The following is a 16,426-nucleotide window of genomic DNA, read 5'->3' as shown; positions in this document are numbered from 1 at the left end:
TAGTACCATTATGAGGTTTGCACTTTTGTCTCATCACTAAATGTTATCCAAAACTCCTTTATAGCACAGGACCAATCTTCATAACCTCAAATATTAGGTAAACATAAATACAGTATTAAATTTATTACAAGGTCTTGACTATAATTGTACAGCAATTTAATAACCTAAACTATTCCTATGCCAGACTGCTCAGAAAAGTAAGACTGAAGCATGGAATGGGTTCCCTTCTGTTTCTACAAGGAACCATCTCTGCTTTTTTTATGTTTATTTTTTCTTTTTAAATGGTCATGTGTGTATGTGGCGAAAGGGCAATACGTTTATTTAAAAAAAAATTTTGCCATAGCCAAGTCACGACATGTGGTTAACAACTGATGGTCATTTTTTAAATGCGGTTAGGTTTGCTGTTTAAAACCTGACAGCATGCCAGTTTGCACCATCATGCTTTGAAAATGATGTGTTTTACCTGTATTATCAACTACTGTCTGCACCACAAAATATTATTTTTTCTACAGGATCGCATCATGTTTCAAAGTGTTTTACATACAGTAATCATGCTGAATTACAGCAATTAAGAAACTTTAGTGTGACGGACCCTTTTCAATGTGGAACCGTGAAAAATAGACATTTTAGACTCAAAACAAGAGAGCATTCTTCGTAATGAGGTACCCTTGAGAAGTATTTACAATTTAAAATTTACAACTTAATCTGTTCTATTCTTTTCTGCTTTTTCAGTCCACTTGAAATGAGACAAAGCAGAAAGATTCGCATTGCTGAATTTGGTCTGGACATGTGGTACTACAGATGGTTAAGAATGGCAGACCCTGGAATCTAAAAGCTAGCTAGCAAAGTATCAAACTCTGCATTTCCATAATTCCATTGTACAATAAAAACTTCGAGTTTGAGATTTTAACAAAATAGTGTTCAAATGTCCACCTGGCGGTTTAGTCAAATAGTTGAACAGTATCCACTTAAAACGTGTCTGTTGCTTCAATGCATGTATGGCTTTGTGATACCATTTCTATACGATAGTCTGCCAGCCACTCATGAAACCAAGATGGCCAGTATAAGTATTTTTGACACACATGCAGGCTAGCATATGCTGCATATCTTATTTCTGTACTCCAAAGTAATGCAAGCATGGAGCAGTGTTACGCAGCACTACAAACTTTTAATTACTGCACATGGAATGTGTTTAGTTTAGTTACTACCTTTCTATCAAGTATCAAGACGTTTGCTATTTTACATGGCATATAGAAAGAGGGGCAGATAGTAGGCTTAAACAATTTTTTTTTTTTTTTTTTTAAATTTACCTTGATGTCAAGCCGCTGGAGAAAGCAAAATTTCTTCATCTTGATGCTATGGACAAATTTGCTTTTGAACCTCTGCCCCCTGATTTGGTGGTAGATCTGGGAACCCTTTTGGGGTTGGAAGGAAAATTTGTATCCCTGAGACACAATGCTCAGAACCCAGCGGTCCTTAGTAATGGTGGCCCAGGTGCTTGCGTGAAAGGACAGTTTTCCTCCTAGGGGTAACTGAAGGTGGCACAGGGAGGCAGTGGAGGAGGTGAGTCATTGTGAGTTCTTACCATAAGGGAGTGGCTTAGAACTCCCTGGTTTTGAAGATGGGGTAGTCCCCTGCTTAGATCTCTGCATTCCCTGTAGCTGCTGTCTTGGGGGGGGGGGGTCTGTTTCCATGGGGCCTAGGCTGGGCTGGTTTACTGGGAGCAGTAAAGGACCAGTGTTTGGAGGGACATTGCCTGCTGAACCTAGGGGGCTGGACCTGCAAGAAATCATTAACTGTTTGCATAGATTTTGCTTTTTCTTCCATCTTTAAAAACTCTTCTGCCTTAGTGCCAAGTAAGTTATCGTTGTGCAAGGGGGCATCCAACAATTTAGATTTGACATGGTCTGGCAGGGGCTGTTCCTTAAGCCATGCATGCCTTCTAATGACATATCCAGTGACTGTTGCCCTGCAAGAAGCTTCTAGGGTGTCAAAGCCATAGTTCAAAGTGTGAATTTAGTTACTTGACTTGCAGAATGCATTAACTCTTGTAAATCTTTAGATTCTGCCCAAGCAGGAAAGGAAGATATTTTAGTTCTAATGTATGTTGCTGAAATTTCAGCATATGAAACTGACAATTTAGTGCCCCGATAGCAAGAGCAGCTGAGGTGTATACTTTTTTTACCCCATCTGTCCAATGCTCGGGAATCCCTGTCTGAGGGGGTGGGATTCTTAGCAGAGGTTGCTTTAATCCCTTTTGGCCCTTGAGAAATGACCTCGGGGTCAGCTGTAGGATTTTTAACAAGATATTTGTGTGAGTCAGGGGACTCTAAAGTACCTGTAGTATCAGTCTGGTTTTCTGGGAGCTGGAGAAAGGGCGTCAGGAGTCTAGGTGGATTCAAGGAAAACACCCTCCACAACCATCCAGGACTGGGGAAATGGCCAAGGGTTTGTGTTGTGAAGATCTAGGAATTCCCTGAATCTTTTTAGACTGAGGGTAGTCCTAACTCACCCACTGGAAATGCTCCCTTAAAGTATGCAGAGTTTCCTCAAAGGAAAAATCCTCTGGGGGAGAGGCTGAAGGAATGGAATCCTCTACATCAGAATCCTCATAAGTGGAGAGGGGTTTCATGTCTTCATATTCACATGCATCAGATTCATCTGACTCTTGTTCAGACAAAAAGTACAGTTTTGTACCTACCATAAATGTAGATGTCCGATAGGTATGCATCTGCAGTCATAACATATGGGTTGTCCTGCCTCAGGCAGCCCTTTGGTCAGCCGGATTCCAAAGTCTGGGTCCGACCTCGGCTGATGTCGCACTTTCCCCGACGTCAGAGCGTCTGGGGTATAAAAGCATCAGCCGACGCCATTTTCCTCAGTTTTTCTTGCCCCAGATGCCAGGTGCCCTCTAGGAAGGCTAAATTTGGATAAATGCTGAAAAGTTCCAAACATTTACAAATTATATACATGCATAAACAAACAAATACACCATAATAGATTCCCCCAGCTAGCTAAAAGAGGGGTAACCACCCTAGGAGTACCACAGAGGGGATGGAGGGAGGGTAATCCTGACTGCAGATGCATACCTATCGGACATCTACATTTATGGTAGGTACAAAATTGTACTATGTCCTTCAAGGATGCATCTGCAGTCATAACATATGGGTAGAATACCATAGCCCTGGGGGAGGAGGTAATAAGAAAAGGATGGTATAGTTAAGATTCCCTGCAGGACTGCAGTTGCAAACCCTGCCCTGGATCTAGAGTATAAAGGTAGATTTTAATGCTTGGCAAATGTATGCACGGAGCTCCAAGTAGCAGCTTCTAAAATGTCCTTGGTAGCCACCCCCCATAGGAAGGCTGTAGTGGTGGCAGTGGCCCTTGTGGAGTGAGGCCTGATATTTTCAGGAACTGTCTTTCCATGAAAGGAGTAGCAAAAGCGAATGCAATTTCCTATCCATTTTGAAATTGTCTGTTTGGAAATTGCTCTTCCTTGCACCCCAGCTGCATATGCTACAAAAAGTTGGTCAGTTTTTCTGCTAGTTTTTGTTCTGTCCAAGTAGTAGCGTAGTTGTCTGTGTATATCCAGGGTGTGCAAAAGTTTTTCCCCTCTATTCTGTGGATTAGGGAAGAACGTAGGCAAGTGAATAGTTTGGTTCAAGGATACCCTAGATACCACCTTTGGCATAGAAGTAGGATTGGTTCTTAGTGACACTCTGTCCTGGTGGAAAATAAGAAAAGGCTGCACTACCATTAATGCTTTTAACTCAGAAACACTTCTTGCTGAAGTGATTGCCAGAAGGAAAGCAGTTTTCCAAGATAGAAACTGTAGATCCGCTGATGCTGCTGGTTCAAAAGGAGGTAGTGTCAGTTTTTCCAGCACAAAGTTGAGATCCCAGGCAGGTAAAGGGGGTCTTCTTGGAGGTTTAATATTTTTGATCCCTCTCAGAAATTGTCTGAGGAGAGGGTTTGAGAAGATAGGTGGATCCACATTGTATTCTGCTGAAATTGCTGAAGCATGAATCTTAATGGAAGAATAGGACAGGCCATTGTGGAACAATTCTGCTAAGTATTCTAGGATATATGTTAGGTTTGCCACTGACATCTGTGCCCTTTGATGTGCTCTAAATGAGAAATCTCTTCCATTTAGCTGAGTATGTTTTCCTTGTGGAAGGCCTGCGAGCCTCCAGGATAATGTCCTTCACCCTCTGAGATAAAACAGTTTGATTGGGATTTAAGGAATTTTCCAGGCAGTTAGCTGCAATGTTTTCAAGTTGGGATGCAGGGTCTTGAAATTGTTCTGCGTCAGAAGAAGAGGCCATAGGGGGAGAGGCCATGATGTTGCCCGAGACATTCTTCTCAATAATGGATACCATTGTTGTCTTGGCCAGTCCGGAGCTATTAGTATCACTTTTGGCTGTTCCTCCCTGATCTTCAGTAGAACCTTGTACATCAATGGGAGAGGTGGGAAGACATATACTGTTAGGTCTTTCCAGCTGAAAGAGAGCGAGTCCACCCTCCAAGCTTGTGGGTGTCAAGTCCTTGAGCAGAATGTCTTCAGTTGATTGTTGAGTGGGGAGGCGAACAAATCTATCTCCGGCATTCCCCATGTCTTTGCTATGAGTTGGAAGATGTGTGGGTGCAGCATCCATTCGTGTGCATCCATGGTAGTTCTGCTTAAGCTGTCCGCCAGTGCATTTTCTTTGCCTGGCATGAATTGGGCCTGTAGTTGGATATTGAGATTCAGGCATAGTTCCCACAGATTTATAGCCATCCGGCATAGAGGGTAGGAATGTGTGCCTCCCTGCTTATGTACCACATGACCGTGGTGTTGTCTGTCCTTATTAGCAGGTGCCCTTGTTGAAGGAAGGGTTTGAATGCCTCGATTGCATGCCTCACTGCCAGCATTTCCTTTTGGTTTATGTGCATGCTTAGCTGTCCTTGAGGCCATAGGCCTTGGATACATTTGTCCTCCATGTGTGCTCCCCATCCTCTGTCTGAGGCGTCCGTGGTGATGGTCTGCCTTGGTTTTGGTTTGTTGCAAGGCAACCCTCTATTGGACTGGCAGGCCTGAGCCCACCAGAGGAATTCCTTTTGAAGGCATGGAATGATTGGTATCATGGTTTCTAAACTGTGACTGTGCTGAGACCATACACTCCGGAGGTACCATTGTAATTTCCTCATATGCAGCCTGGCATGTGGTATTAGAATTATGCAGGATGCCATGTAACCCAGGGCCTGCAGGATTTTCCTTGCAGTAAGCTGAGTTTGTCTTGTCAGAATCATGAAGTAATCTGGAAGTTGTTTTGTTTTCTTCTGTGAGAAAGGCCATTTGGGTGGTTGTGTCCAGATCTGCACCCAAAAGGTTATCCTTTGGGATGGTACTAGTCTTGACTTTTGGATGTTGACTGTGTATCCCAAGGTCTGTAGCAGGTGTATGGCATAGGCCAAGTCCTTTATCAAATTTTCCTTGTTGTCCGCTTGTATTAGGCAGTCGTCCAGGTATGGGTAAATTTGAATTCTGTAGTCTGCAATGTGCAATTACTGATGCCAGGCATTTCGTGAATACTCTGGGCGCAGTAGATAAGCCAAAGGGCAATGCTGAGAATTGATAATGCTCTGATCCTGCAAGAAATCGGAGGTGTCTTCTGCAGTTTGGTCGAATAGGGACATGCAGGTATGCCTCCTTGAGATCTAGAGTCACCAGCCAAGACTCCTTGCCCAACATGGGAAGAAGTTGCTGTAGGGTCAGCATTTTGAATTTTGGCACAATGAGATAAGTGTTCAGTGCGGACAGGTCGAGAATAGGCCTCCATTGATTTTCCTTTCTTGGTACAAGGAATAGTCTGGAGTAAAATCCTTGGCCTAGTTCTGAACATGGTACCTTGTCTATAGCTTTCATCTGAAGTAAATTGCTGATTTGTTTTAAAGCCTCTGCCCTCCGATTTGGTGGAAGGTTTGGCATTCTGCCTCTCTTTGGCAAGGTGTGAAAGTGGAACCTGTATCCCTTGTCTATTATTTGCAGTGTCCATGTATCCTTTGTGATATAATGCCAGTTTTTTGAGAATAAAGCCAGCTTTCCGCCCAAGGGTGCTTCTAGTTGATCCCTGGTAGGCGGAATCAGAGTTAAGTCATTGACCCTGTCCTAGTGTAGTAGTAGTTGTTGTTGCACTACTCCTCTGGTTGGCAGGCTGCCACTGATGGCCTCTGTAGGAGCCCTTCGACGGACCTCTGCCTCTAGGGCACCTGTTCCTGCCTCTCTGGGCTCTGACCGAGTCTGGAAAGGACCAATTCTTAGTAGGCCAGTTTCTGCTGAATGTCGGTGGTTGAACTTGCAGGAAATCTTTAACTGTTTGCACAGATTTTGCCTTTTCTTCAGCCTTTAAGATCTCCTGAGCAGAGGAGCCAAATAAATTTTCTTTCTCCATTGGAGCATCCAGGAGTTTAGCTTTGACATGGTCTGGCACAGATTGCTCCTTCAGCCAGGCATGCCTACGAATAACTGCCCCAGTCATAGCTGATCTAAATGAAGCCTCCAGTGCATCATAGCCACATTTTAAGAAATGATTACTAACCTGTTGTGAGTTGTGTACCAAATCCTGTAGGGATTTACGGTCTAGGGGTTCAGGAGAAGAAAGTTTCTTATTCAGTTCATCTAACAAATACTCCTGGTACTGTATCATATGAAATTGACAGTTTAATGCCCTGACAGAAAGTTGCAGAAGTATACAACCTTCTTTCCCCATCTCTCTAAAGCTCTAGACTCTCTGTCAGAGGGTAGAGGATTTTTGGCAGTAGCGGCCGCAACCCCTTTAGGGCCCTGAGAAATAGTTTCTGGGTCTGCAGAATGGGCTTTATACAAATGGAAGTGAGAATCCGGGACCCTGTAGTATCTGTCAGGTTTGGCAGGGGCCGGAGGGAGAGTATCAGGGGCTGTACTGACATCATTGTACACATCATCAATTACATTCAGAACAGGAGGTATAGCTAAGGGCCTATGCTGAGGCAAATGTAAAAAGGTCCTTAATCTTTTTCTAGAATCAGAGAAATCCTGACCTTGCCATTGAAAATGCTCTCATGGAGTGTAGAGTCTCAAAGGAAAACTCTTCAGGAGGGGAGGCCGAAGGGATAGATTCCTCTGCATCAGAATTGTCATAAGGCAAGTAAGCCCCTTCCTGGTGGTCTGACAACTCAGATCCATCCGTGGAATCATCTGGAGTGTGGCTCAGAGGGGTCAGTCCTGGGCCTTTTGTATGGAGGAGGTGGAGAGGCCCTGTCTGGGTGAGGTTGTGAACCCCTAATTAAGGAAATAAGGTCCTCAGCAAGGCTGAGGATTTGTGAACTGGAGGAAGGCCTCTGGGAGGTAGATTTGGCAGGCAAAGCTTTTGAAAGTTTGGCAGCTTTAGCCCTAGAAAAGGCCTTAATGGACATGGAAGCAGGGGGCCTAGCTGCCCCATGTGCAGGGGTAGAAATGTCCAAAGGTATAGTGTCGGACAATTCCTGAACACTAGCTTTGGTAGGTAGTTCTGAAGCCGACTCAGCCGCGGCCTCTCTGGCCTTGGTGGTCGGAAGTATGGTTTCGGAAGAAGGAATCGCCGAGGACTCTGTTTCGGCCGAAACCAAGACACTCGCGGTAGGCCTAGCCATGGTTTCAACCGAAACCGCGGGCCGCGAGTGTCGGTCCTTTTCCTTGCGTTTTTTGACAATATGCGAAGTCGGAGTCTGACGGCATTTTATAAGCAAAAGCGGCTCCAAAAAATTCCTCTGCAAACTCCGACCGACGTCTAAGAGTTCGTCGGTTGAAGGAAGCACAGGCTAAACAGGCCGATACGTCGTGGTCTGGGCCTAAGCAAGGAAGGCAGTAAGAATGGAAAGTCTTAGGAGGTATTTGTTTCCCCACAAGTTAAACAATTATTTACTTTGTCTGACATCGGCTGAGGCAAGAAAGAGTCTCCAATGGGGTACTTAGCTTTATTCAAAGTCTTCGGTAGCTGAAATCACTGGATCTGACCGACCGGCACCGCGCGGCAAGAAAGACTGAGGAAAATGGCGTCGGCTGATGCTTTTATACCCCAGACGCTCTGACGTCGGGGAAAGTGCGACATCAGCAGAGGCCTGACCCAGACTTTGGAATCCGGCTGACCGAAGGGCTGCCTGAGGCAGGACAACCCATATGTTATGACTGCAGATGCATCCTTGAAGGACATATCTCTCTTCCTTTTGGAGAGGGTAGCTTGGCTTCCCCTCATCAGCATAAGGTCTTCTGCCATTTTAAGCATTTGAGACTGAGGCAAGGTAGCAGGAGCCTGAGGGTGGGTTGTCCGTTTCTTGGGTGTGGTTCATACCCTGGGCCTAAGGAACTCTTGTTTTTGAAGGAACGGTAGTCGCAAAAGACATCTGTGTCGAAATTCAGTAGTGCAAAAGGACTTCCTCAGAAGCAGATGCCTGCTCAGCGGCTCCGGACCCATCCAAGGTAGAGATGACCGTAGGATCCTTAGTCGAAGAAGAGTTCTGCGGCATACCGGACTCCAAAAGGGGCTGCAAAAGCTCCTCATTAAGTACCGGAGAACTGATGACTAGTTTAGTGGAAGCGTTGTCTGTAGGTTTGGACCGGTGCGGTCTCTCTATCTTTACATTTTTTTGGAAGATCTGCTGTCTGACGGCTTACCCAAGTCATACTGGAATTCAAGAACTGTAAGCTAAAGTATCTGGCTACAAAAAGGGCCAGATGACTGATAGTTCTGGCATTGAACAAAGCACAGATGTGACAACAGGGGACATTGTGGTCTGGGCCTAAACAAGTGAAGCAGTAAGAATGGAAGTCTTGGTGTGGTATTTGCTTTCCACAGGCGAGACAATTAACTTTTTCTGACATTGATTAGTGCAAGAAAAAAGGATCCCCAACAGGGTACTTCGCTTTAGAAGACTTCAACTTCAAGTTGGTAGACGTAAACTCAGGTAGTGGCCGACCAGCACTCGCGAATTGCTTCTGCTTCGGGCTCCATGGCAAGAAAGACTGATGTAATGGCGTCGGCTGCCTTACTTTATACTACTGACAACCTGATGTCAGTCCTCAAGCGACAGCAACCAATGCAGAAATATTAAGTCTCTGGTATTCGGGATGGCTGACCGCTACCCTGGCAGGGATAACCTAAATGTACCCCCAAAATCTGGCTACAACAGATTTAGCCTGCAACTTATCACAGAGCCAAAAATGGATACATTTTACTGAGAAGGTAAGTGATGAACGAGACTAAAACAATAGGTGTGGCAGAGAATGAAGTGCTGATGAAAGTCTAGAAACCACATGTACCCAAGGCCAGAAGAACAAAGAAAACAAAGTCAGTTTATTGTAACCAAGAATTACATCACAGTACTGAACAGCTGAAAAAGTATTAAGACTGTTATGTTTCACTTTTGACCTTAGGAACTTTTTTTTTTTTTTTTTTTTTACTACACAGGAAGGTAGAGAGAAGTCTGGATGATGAAATAAAACACACTATCATGAAACACTATTCATAGTTTAAAATGTAATATTTTACAGCACTGTATTTTCTCTTGATAGCTTTTTATTATTCTAGTTTTTTTAAGCACATTATTAGACTGTTGTACAGCTGTGACAAACACATTAGACAAAAAGAAGAACATTTTCTACTGACAATGTACAAATGTATTTAGGACATTCGTTGTATGTACAAAAATACTGTTATGTACAAAAATATCAGATATTACACAACACTTGCGTATCAGACACTCGCATATTCAACTTGTCATACGTAGTAGTAGTATCTTTGGCAATCACTCTAATTACATGTGTGTATACTCTATCCTCTATATACATGTGTGTCCATGACACTTACTCTCCTACTTAAATGTTATTAAATCATGTGGCCAGTGTGCAGTAATACACAAGTTAAGAGTCAACATAAAAGCTCTTTCTTAATACTAGCTTCACTACTCATGAAAGGTGTTTGCTACCCCTTCTTGTCATGTATACATTATGTAAGGACGTCGCAAAATGCATGGCATGCAAATTGGTCGAATTAGACTGCTGTTAACATATACTACATATACTATACAATCACTCTAAGATTAACAAAATGACCATGTTTCTTAATGGAATAAATTCGGATTCTTTACATTGCTGGAATTATTCTTAATATAGACGTGGCTTTTCTAGAGTTACTCTCTAAAGCTAGAAATAACATTTTTATGAGCTAAAGTATAAAACAGAAAATATGCATATCATGCTTTCACATCCTGAAACTCAGCAGTCACTTATGCTTCGGATATGAAGCTTTGGTAGGCAAAAAATTTTGCAAAATAAAATTGTACAAAACTAACTCCCTCCATATCAGTCACCCATCGGTATTGAAACTTATTGTCTTCCCCCCTTTTGTTATAGTCCTTCAGTCTTAACTACCCCTGCGTTTTATTTTCAACTCTCACCACTATACCTCTTGTAAGACATATTGCTTTCTGTTGAAAATAGCAATAATATGTCTGACCATATAGTTCATCAAATTTGAAATGCAGTTCTCTCTCTTTAAGGGAAATGTAGAGAATTGCATAGTATTGCCTAATGATGATGTTAGTCTATTTCAGTTGTTTGTACAATGGAGCTGTTCTCCCCGGGTTTCTGCTGAAAGTGGGCCCTATACCCAATCAGACTTTCCTACTAAATAAAAGCAGTTAAATCTATTGAATATAAAGTATGATTATTAACTATAGACATTCACATATAAATCAAAAATGGCAAATTAAAACATTTACTGTCAGCTTAGTGTTGGGAAATACAACCCAGTTGTCTACAATGTTTCAAAGACCAGTTTCCAGAACCTCATCCAAACCCACCTATACTTGCACAAAAGGAAACATAATGAAGTCCAGGCTTCTTCCAATTTAATTTACCAGCTAAATACAATACATACAAGTGCATCTTTTCAGAACTAATGTGGGAGGACTGTCTGCTTAACTTAGCTGCTTAAAAGGCCACAGCATATAGCTGGAAAATACAGGAATCAAACCCAAGACTACAGATATGAGCTCATTAACTACTGATATTAACCCTTTGAGCTAAATTGCCAGGCTTACAACTCAGCACAGAGTAAAAGCAGAAGGAACGCTTTCTCACTGTAGACAAAGAAATCCAAGATCAAATAGAGTGGTGTAAATTCATTATCACGTTAATTTTAAGTAGGCAAGGTATAAAAATGGTAGAATAAAGGTACTTCTTTGTTTCATTTAATGCCATTTGCTCGAATATTTAAATTACTAAAAGCAACATGCAAATTTCTAATTAAGTCACAGCTAAACGAACGTGCCAATATCATTACATCATTTCATTAGGTGCTACTCCTTTGGACAGCGTGTTTAAATGCTAATGGTTAACTACTGAACTTCAGTTTATCATAGTTCTCAGTCAATAGTTTTGTAGAATATTTATACTCTCATACATACTAAAAGTATATTTACAACTGAATTTGCAGAGCAAACAATTTACCAGCAATACTAAAAATCCAGTAAAAAAATGGCTACAGCCTTTTCTGCAATACCACCAATCTCAAATTTTCTTTACAGAATGGTGTTTTTGTGTTACCCCTTTATAACTACAAGCTACTATAAAAGCATTTTTGAAAAAAGGTCTTTGAGTAGTCTTAACTCGTCACACATTACTAGCATTAGCATTTTAAGGAGAATCCGTGAAATATAAATTAATGTCCTTCTATCTGAAACAAACGCATAGAAATAACAATGGTCAAGTTAACTGCAAGAACACAAACTGTAAGCCACACAATCAAATACTGACTCACTATTACTCTACCTTGTTATATCCAGTAAAGTCCATCTCAGCTCTTACTGGGGCAGAGGAGGCAACGGCAGCATAAACCAGGTGAGGAAACTACATGAAGAAAACAGTATCAAGGGTTAAAACTTCGAGCACAAAACAGAACTACTGCAATACAAAGCTTAATACAAAGACAGTCTGACACTATTTTAAATCCTTTATTCTTTTATATGTCTTATGCAGTGAGAAAACTCATCCATATACCTGCCTACCAGGTAGACAGTAGCAGAAACTACATGGTTAGAACTGAAAGGACCATTCCTGTGTGCAACAAATGAAAGCACCATTAGAGTAATCTTAGTTTTAAAAAGCTAAGAAAAACAGGCTACTAGATTCACAGATCTGTTTAATAGTGGTACAAGGGGAAAAAGTTTTGCCATTTATATTTTAAACATCTGCAGGATGGGTACTTTCAGTGGATATTCACACTGAAATGTTTCCAGCGCAAAAGGTTTATAATTTGGTCAAAATGCTTCAGAGTTAATGAACAGAAACTTACCTGGAAGAAAACAATGCTGCAAGTTTTTTTTTTTTTTTTTTTTTTTTTTTTTTTTTTAATACAAGTAAATGATGTTTTAAGAAATACCAGCAAAAAAAAAATCCGGTAAATAGGACTTGAATTGTTTTTGGACATGAAAATGCAAGTGTGTATGTAAGTTTAGACATGTAAAGAGATTCAGGCAGCCAGCCTACAAGGGTATTCCAAAAACACTGCATGGGATTTGGAAAATTAATTTGAATGCTGTTAAGGGCCAACTTCCCAACACAGTGAAAGTCTTTTGCAACAGAGACTGTATAGCTAGGAAATTCTTATTTCTTAAAAGAATATATGCAGTACAGGATTTAAACATTTAACATCCTAAGTTAAATCATTCAGAAAAATGAAAAAAAAATAAATAAAACTGGACCCAGAACTAAACCCTGGAGTGTACTAGAGAAGCAGTGATCATCACAAGGAATATGACTAAAGCAAATAGCAAACCAGCATACACCGTTTTCACCGAAACAAAGTGTAACCAGCTTCCCTTCTTCACAGAAGGTGACCAAGGTCAAATGCCATTTCTCCGCTCTCTGAAAAGGGAACCAGTCAAAAGCTCACCAGTCATTACGTGCTTTGGTTTATCTGAATTATTCCAGAGGTCTTGTACCTTTCACCACAATGAAAACTGCTCCCATGCAAAATCTGAAGCATATGTTGAGGGTGTGAGAGACAGAAAGACTGAACTGAACTGAGGTCTGAAGAGAGAAATGGAGGGGTGGATTTAGCTGAATTTGCTGTCTCCACCAATGTAGTTACATTTTTATAAAGCCAAAGATCGGAATTTGGTGTTCCAGGGAATTTTTTTTTTTTTTTAAAGAAACCATTGTATCTCTTCCATGTGTAACCTAGCTAATGAAATCATGAGAATCATACAAGTCATGCACCCTAGTATCCACAGGTGCCAGAAGCTGTTGAAAACTGGGAAACTGAGAGCAAAAGGGGGACTTAGTGATTTAAAAAGGGTAAATTTTAAAAGGTATTTACTACCATTACAGGAGCATCAGTGTGATGCAAGCCAAGTTTCATTAAAGATAATTGCACATAGATTTCTTACAGAATTAAAAATTAAGCCAACCTGTGTTGGTGTTAAAGTAATGGCAGTACTTTTAAATCAAGCAGGCCATTCTGAAGTATGTTACTCTTTTCTGTACAATTTCAGTGGGGAGAAACTAGCGGACAAAAGGTCTTGATCTGCATACAGAGAACTGCAACAGCTTTATAAGCAAGGATGCAATGGATTCCCTTAAGCTGTTTGTCCACATATACAAAAAACACCAAAATTAAACATTTTCCCAAATGACCTATTCAATAGCCTGTCCATGTATGCACGCAAGAAGCAAATGACATCAAAATGAATAATTTCCCCAAGGTCCCCTTAATTACTTTGTCCACGTATACACAAGCACAAAAATAAAACATTTTCCCCCAACTACTTCAGTAGTCTGTTTGCATGCATGGTAAGCACAAAATTATATCACAATTAATCATTTCCCCAAGGATCCCTTGCATACTTTGTTCATGTATGCACAATCAAAAAGTTAAACATTTTCCCCAATGACCCCTTCAGTACTTTATGTATGCACAAGCACTAAAATGAAATATTTTCTTCAATGACCCCATTATTGGAAATGCTGCATATCCGCAAGTCAAACGGTACATGGGTTCCTCGCTCAAAAGACCTTAACCTGGTATGTGACATTAACAGAACCTGCTGGAGGGACAGATTCATCTCTCAGAGTTACCTTTGGAACAGACTCCCTTCTTCATGTCAGAGCACCTCAGTGGCCCTCTTCAAATGCAATCTGGATGATTGGATGGGTAACCATAAATTCACCCCAGGAGTTCCACCTGTATCTCTCTTGGACATGGTAATTAGGTGCTGATCATGGATGTAAAGACAGAATTTGGCTAGGCTTGGGGCGCCATTAGCCTAGTAACTTCCTACGATCCTATTTAGAAACCATCTCTGCTGGACTTACAAAGCCATGTCTGACCCAGCTCGGTTAGAAATGCTACATCTAACGAAATCCCAATCCCTCTGCACAACACACACCAAAGACCTTAACCACATTACCACAATTAACAGAAGGTTCTGGAGGGACAGATTCATAACCCAGAGACTGCCCATGCTATGTAATGGACTTCCCATACATGGCAAACAGAGCACCTCACTGGCCCTCTTCAAGAAGGATCTTGATGAGTGGATGGGAAATAGAAAATTCAGCCTGAGAATCACTCCAGTGGCACTATTCGACAAAGGCACTGGGAACTAAGGTCGGGTGGCATGATACCAGGGTAATCCTATGGGCTAGGCTTGTAAAGGCTCCAGGGCCATTAGCCTAGTACACACCTATAAACCTATGTTACTCCCATCAGACTAGTGTCCTATGTTTCAGGAAAGGCTTGCAGAGGTATTTATTTAAAATGTCAAGAGGAAATTGGTCATGGCACACCAGAACTCTGTGACAGAGACAGATCTCTATCTAAGACAGATAGACAGATAGACAGATAGACAGACAGACAGACAGACAGACAGACAGACAGACAGACAGATAGAGATAGATATATAGATATAGATATAGATATACATATATATATATATACATATATAGATATAGATATATAATATATACACATATATATATATATATATATATATATATATATATATATATATATATATATATACATATATATATATACATACATATATATATATACATACATATATATATATATACATATATATATATATATATATATATATATATATATATATATACACACACACACACACACACACACACACACACACACACACACTACAAAAAAAAAAGTGTGTAACGCATCTTTTACAAACACCTCAGCTACCACTAACTCATGCAGCTAAACAGTTCCTTATGTCAGCACTGAGAAAGTAGTTATGTACTTCAACTAGGAATAAACCCCAGAAACGTCTGATCTTCTAGCACCAAAGGTGAAAAGGTGAGGGAAAGGAAAGTTGTGTAAAACCTTACCATCACCATAGATGTCTTTCTCTTCTATGTTCCAGTATACTAGTGGGTTTACCACTCTTCTGATCAGCTTGTCCGTCCAGGTTTCCAAAACTTTTCCAGTCCCTTCGGGTACATCTGACATATTGGCAGTTACGTGGGCCATAAATGTGATGTCTGCATGCACCAACCCTCAGAACCAAGGAAGCCCCAGACCGAGCCAGTCCTGATGGCACAGCCTGCACAGAAGCCGAAGAGAGCAAGTGCAAGGATAAGAGGGGGAACGTGAGATGGAAGGAATACTGCAACATGGAAAAGAAGATCTATGGTTATGGTAAGATTTTACACAACTTTCCTAGGTCCTTCTATTCCAATGTTGCAGTATTCACTACTGGATGAGTACATAAGCTCACTGCTGGCTGGGAGGTGGTCTGGATAAGGATTCCAGGAACTCATGCAGGATAACCCTGGCAAATTCTGCCCTGGAGATGTGGTCCAGTTTATAGTGTCTGGTGAAGGTGTGCAACGAGGACCAGGTAGCAGCTTCCAGAATGGAGTTTGTGTCTAGGCCTTTAAAAAAAGACTCTAAAGGAAGCCATGGCTCTTGTGGAATGGGCTGACATTGCCTGTCAGTGTCTTCCCATGGTGTGTGTAACAAAAAGAAAGTCCTAAACCCAGGAAGAAATTTTTCATTTCCCCACAGCTTTCCCCAGTGCCCTGGGGTGGAAGGAAACAAACAGCTGGTCTGATTTGCATAAAGGCTTGGTCTTATGCAAATAGAATTGAAGTTGCCTGTGGACACAGAGTGAAAGACCCTCTCACTGTCTCTGAGGATTTGGAAAGAAATTGGGTAGGTGAACAGCTTGATTCAGGGAGAGGTCATTGACCATCTTTGGGAGTGAAAGAAGGATCAATCCTGAGGGTGACTGTCAATATGGAAAACTGGAAAGGGTGGGGTAACCCTGTCAATATGAAAAACTGGAAAGGGTGGAGTAACCATAAAGGCTTGGAGCTCTAAGACCCTCCTGGCTGATGTCAGAG

At 41.5% G+C, this 16,426-nt stretch overlaps 1 protein-coding gene across 1 annotated transcript in view; it reads right to left on the bottom strand.

Annotated features, from left to right (window-relative positions):
* The window catches only part of LOC122811990 (thymus-specific serine protease-like), a 276,765-nt gene that overhangs the window by 55,630 nt on the left and 204,709 nt on the right, over window positions 1-16,426 (bottom strand). Inside the window, exon 6 of the mRNA XM_044084235.1 lies at window positions 11,828-11,905. Within this exon, the coding sequence (XP_043940170.1) occupies window positions 11,828-11,905 (78 nt within the window). The remainder of the gene's footprint in view (window positions 1-11,827; window positions 11,906-16,426) is intronic.

This window comes from Protopterus annectens, chromosome 1.part0, assembly GCF_019279795.1.
Source record: "Protopterus annectens isolate FY-2018-M chromosome 1.part0, PAN1.0, whole genome shotgun sequence".
In the NCBI taxonomy this organism is placed as follows: Eukaryota; Metazoa; Chordata; order Ceratodontiformes; family Protopteridae; genus Protopterus; species Protopterus annectens.
This window is presented reverse-complemented; position numbering and strand designations above follow the sequence as displayed.